General features: G+C 36.4%; 2 protein-coding genes across 2 annotated transcripts; one reads left to right on the forward strand and one right to left on the reverse strand.

The window, feature by feature from the left end:
• GCK72_015986 (uncharacterized protein) lies at positions 1-653 on the forward strand (the record flags this gene model as incomplete). The annotated part of the gene is made up of 2 exons (XM_053731249.1): positions 1-485; positions 530-653. 2 exons carry the CDS (start codon positions 1-3, stop codon positions 651-653), a joined length of 609 nt encoding a protein of 202 aa, XP_053586021.1.
• A 1,873-nt stretch (positions 654-2,526) lies between these two features.
• Positions 2,527-3,179, reverse strand: GCK72_015987 (uncharacterized protein; the record flags this gene model as incomplete). Its single annotated transcript, XM_053731250.1, has 2 exons — positions 2,527-2,650; positions 2,695-3,179. The coding sequence occupies 2 exons, from the start codon at positions 3,177-3,179 to the stop codon at positions 2,527-2,529; spliced, it is 609 nt and encodes a 202-aa protein (XP_053586022.1).
• Between the last annotated feature and the right edge of the window lie 1,968 nt (positions 3,180-5,147).

The following is a 5,147-nucleotide window of genomic DNA, read 5'->3' on the forward strand; positions in this document are numbered from 1 at the left end:
ATGGATTCCTGTGAGGATTTTGATATGTGTGAGGACTTGGACAAAATAAATATGTACTTGCCAACAAAGAAAGAGGATAAATTAAAACCATGCAATCATCAAGAGATTGAAGACCGTTTTCGTGAATTCAAGCAATCAGCATACAAAGAAATTCACCAGCTATCTTGTGCTTTGAAGAAAGTTGGATATTCTCCTTTGTGTCCGGACGTCAAACGCCGAACAGATTTGGATTATATTCGCGAATGTTTGGATCGAATGACTGCTGACCAAGCTGTGTTTTACAGCCGAGCTGGTGAAGTATTGGTAGGGTGCTACGTCACTCCATTACGTCCGACTGAAGTTCAATGTGGCCAAGGAAATCTTAACCTTTGTCAGTATTTTGCTGCTAAATGGTGTTATAACATTGATGACAACCAGTATGTAGTGATCAACGGATGTGGGGCTGCTTATCCTGTGTCAGAGCTGTTCATTGTCAGAGTTCCAAGGTAACTACACTTATTTTAATCAGAAAATATATTGGTTTTTACAGACCTGAAGCTATGCAAAACGATAGAGAGGTTCGTGCTCAGAAGAAACGAGATAGCGGCATGAGATGGTCCATACCTTCATCGGATATTTCTGGTGCTCGAGGAATTCTATGTCCTAACAAGTGATATGATATTGTCAAATTGATGAATAATTGATCTTTATGTATATGTTTTGTGTGCTTACTCTTACTTGTTAATAATGTATCAATTGTACACGAAAAATGCAACAATTTCAGTTATATAACTTTTCTATAATGCCTAAAACTGTGTTGAATAAAGAACTATACATAATGTGAAGTTGAAAGAAACAATTATAAACATGCGGTCTTTACCACAAAGTCATCGAAAATAAAAGAACTGACAGGTCTTTAAATCAAATGGGTTTGAAACATATGCATCATCAAAAGACAGTGGGTTATAGTCTTCTAACCCATATGCATTATTCGTCGACATAATTATAACATATAACCCCAATAAATGATCATAGTCAGAATTTGTGTGCACTTTCGGAGATTGTTAAAGACAAAAAGGGTAATTTTTGAAGAAAGTACAAGGAACAGTAACTCAAATAGGTGCAAAGTCAAATAGCTGCATTGCGATATAATAAGCTCTGGAGAACACACGAAACCTATGTTTCAACATAAATTTAGCAAAATATTAGTATTTAGAAATAACTTTCATTAAAAAAGTCATTCAATTTATGAGTTTTTGTCATGAATACTCATTTTTGCAACTCAAAACAGCACGCAAAAAGACACAGACCCCCGATATTCTTCCGCAATTGTAAGGGTGAAGAGAAGGGGGTCCTGTTTTTTGGCACTGGGTGAGATAGAGTGTGTAAAGACGATGTGCCCCGGTTTTTTGACAACGCGAATAGCGGTGAGTAGTATGGAGATATGGATGGAAGGAGGACGCCCTCCTCTTTTTACACACTCTCTCGTCACCCCAGCGGAAGAATATCGGGCCACCCTCCTCCTCACCCTTACACCAAAAAAACGGGAACCCCCCCAGCGGGTCTTCTTTTTTCGGAAAATGGCCCGATATTTTTCCGCTGGGGGGTTCCCGTTTTTTTGGTGTAAGGGTGAGGAGGAGGGTGGCCCGATATTCTTCCGCTGGGGTGACGAGAGAGTGTGTAAAAAGAGGAGGGTGGCCCGATATTCTTCCGCTGGGTTGGGGGGTGGGGGAGCGCCGTGAACAGCTGTTGGGAGGTGTCCCCCCCCGATATCCATATCTCCATACTACTCACCGCTATTCGCGTTGTCAAAAAACCGGGGCACATCGTCTTTACACACTCTATCTCACCCAGTGCCAAAAAACAGGACCCCCTTCTCTTCACCCTTACAATTGCGGAAGAATATCGGGGGTCTGTGTCTTTTTGCGTGCTGTTTTGAGTTGCAAAAATGAGTATTCATGACAAAAACTCATAAATTGAATGACTTTTTTAATGAAAGTTATTTCTAAATACTAATATTTTGCTAAATTTATGTTGAAACATAGGTTTCGTGTGTTCTCCAGAGCTTATTATATCGCAATGCAGCTATTTGACTTTGCACCTATTTGAGTTACTGTTCCTTGTACTTTCTTCAAAAATTACCCTTTTTGTCTTTAACAATCTCCGAAAGTGCACACAAATTCTGACTATGATCATTTATTGGGGTTATATGTTATAATTATGTCGACGAATAATGCATATGGGTTAGAAGACTATAACCCACTGTCTTTTGATGATGCATATGTTTCAAACCCATTTGATTTAAAGACCTGTCAGTTCTTTTATTTTCGATGACTTTGTGGTAAAGACCGCATGTTTATAATTGTTTCTTTCAACTTCACATTATGTATAGTTCTTTATTCAACACAGTTTTAGGCATTATAGAAAAGTTATATAACTGAAATTGTTGCATTTTTCGTGTACAATTGATACATTATTAACAAGTAAGAGTAAGCACACAAAACATATACATAAAGATCAATTATTCATCAATTTGACAATATCATATCACTTGTTAGGACATAGAATTCCTCGAGCACCAGAAATATCCGATGAAGGTATGGACCATCTCATGCCGCTATCTCGTTTCTTCTGAGCACGAACCTCTCTATCGTTTTGCATAGCTTCAGGTCTGTAAAAACCAATATATTTTCTGATTAAAATAAGTGTAGTTACCTTGGAACTCTGACAATGAACAGCTCTGACACAGGATAAGCAGCCCCACATCCGTTGATCACTACATACTGGTTGTCATCAATGTTATAACACCATTTAGCAGCAAAATACTGACAAAGGTTAAGATTTCCTTGGCCACATTGAACTTCAGTCGGACGTAATGGAGTGACGTAGCACCCTACCAATACTTCACCAGCTCGGCTGTAAAACACAGCTTGGTCAGCAGTCATTCGATCCAAACATTCGCGAATATAATCCAAATCTGTTCGGCGTTTGACGTCCGGACACAAAGGAGAATATCCAACTTTCTTCAAAGCACAAGATAGCTGGTGAATTTCTTTGTATGCTGATTGCTTGAATTCACGAAAACGGTCTTCAATCTCTTGATGATTGCATGGTTTTAATTTATCCTCTTTCTTTGTTGGCAAGTACATATTTATTTTGTCCAAGTCCTCACACATATCAAAATCCTCACAGGAATCCATAATAACACGACGAGAGCGTATGAAATAGATCACCAATCACGATGACGTTGAAAATACGGAATGGTGCAAAATAGTCCTTGAGTAGCTGAATGTGAGAGAGTTAGAGACGCAGAGAAAGTGCATAGGTCAAGAAAAGTCTTCTCATTTGTTTAAATTGTCGCCACCCTATTCAGTTCTATTCTGTACACACATATTTCTTCAAGAATATTACTCATAGTGTTGGCTGCGCACCTGAAATACATTATCAAACTATGATTGAAAACTACACTTTAGTGCTTTTGTTGATAGAATAGAAGAATGTAGTATGCGGATCATTGAAAATATCACCATAAAAATGTAGTATACCGTGACCACCTAGTGTAAAGAAAAGATGCATATAGATAAAAACGGTAGCAAATATATGTGGTTATCGATAAAAATACAAAGCTTATAAGTCTGAACTTAGTCATTTGTAGATGAAATGAGTATATTTCTGAACAAAATTAGAAATATTTCTTGGAATGCATCTCCAGATGCAAAAATGCGCATCCGTATCATCATTCTTATTAAAGCTACACGCCATCTTCAAGGACAATATGATGGATTTATCATTAAATTGATGAAAACTCCCATTCTTATGTAAAATAAGTCCATAAACTATTGAATCTATACGGTGTTTGTGCAAAATGTATGGCACTTTCATCAAGTATCATCACAAAACATTGAAAAGCCTATCATTTTGGAGAAAAATCTGTAGGCATACCCGAAGAATATGTAGGCATACCCGAAGAATATGTAGGCATACCCGAAGAATATATAGGCATACCCGAAGAATATGCAGGCATACCCGAAGAATATGTAGGCATACCCGAAAAATTTGTGGAAATTCACGAAAATATGTAGGTATACATGAAAAATGTAGGCGTATATGAAAAAACTAGAAGACATACACGAAAAATTTGTAGGCACATATAAAAATGTGTGTATGCGCACGAAAAATATATGTGCATATACGAAACAAGCGAAGGAATACACGAAAAATCTGTGGAAATGCACGAAAATATGTAAAAAATACAGGGAAAAAAGGGTAGATATACACGTAAAATGTATGTACGTGCACGAAAAATGTGTGTATGTTCACGAAAAAAGTGTAGACGTGTAGGCAAAGATGCGTAGACATACATGCAAAGTAGTCTGAAACGTGTGTCCACGTATGAAAATAAAGAAAAAATGTGCGCATATACATCAAAATATCGTGAAAATGTGTGTGCATACACCAAAATTAATGTAGAAAGTGTGCATATACACCAAAAATAATGTAGAAAGTGTGCATATACACCTAAAACATTGTGATAGTGTGTGCATATACACCAAAATATCTTGAAAACATGTGTACACAGAAATATTGCAAAAATAGACAGAAATATTGCAAAAATCTGTGCGTATACCCCAGAATAATGTTGAAATGTATGTATATACAACTAAAATATTGTGAAAATGGGTGCATATACACCAAAGTATTGCGAAAATCTACGCATATGGATCAAAATATTGCAAAAATCTGTGCGTATGTATCAAAATATTGTGAAAATGGGTGTATATACACTAAAGTATTGTGAAAATCTATGCGTATACACTAAAATAATGCAAGCAATGTACGCATATACATTAAACAGTTGTGAAAATGTCTGCATATGCACTGAAATAATGTGAAAACGTATGCGTATACACCGAAATATATCAAAACGTGTGCATATACACCGAAATATTGTAAAAGTGCATGTATATGGATCAAAATATAGACCTGCATGTATGGCTATGCCTTTAAAATTGGTATATGTTCAGGTTAAATTACTAAAAACGTTGATATATGCATACATATGTCGTGAAATCAGACATGCTCACATGAAAAAACTGACTAAAAAGCTTTGAAAATCTGATAAAAGTGTTGTTTTTTCTCAATTTTTGTAAGATTTCACACTGATTTCT

Source organism: Caenorhabditis remanei, chromosome IV (genome assembly GCF_010183535.1).
Source record: "Caenorhabditis remanei strain PX506 chromosome IV, whole genome shotgun sequence".
Taxonomy (NCBI): domain Eukaryota; kingdom Metazoa; phylum Nematoda; class Chromadorea; order Rhabditida; family Rhabditidae; genus Caenorhabditis; species Caenorhabditis remanei.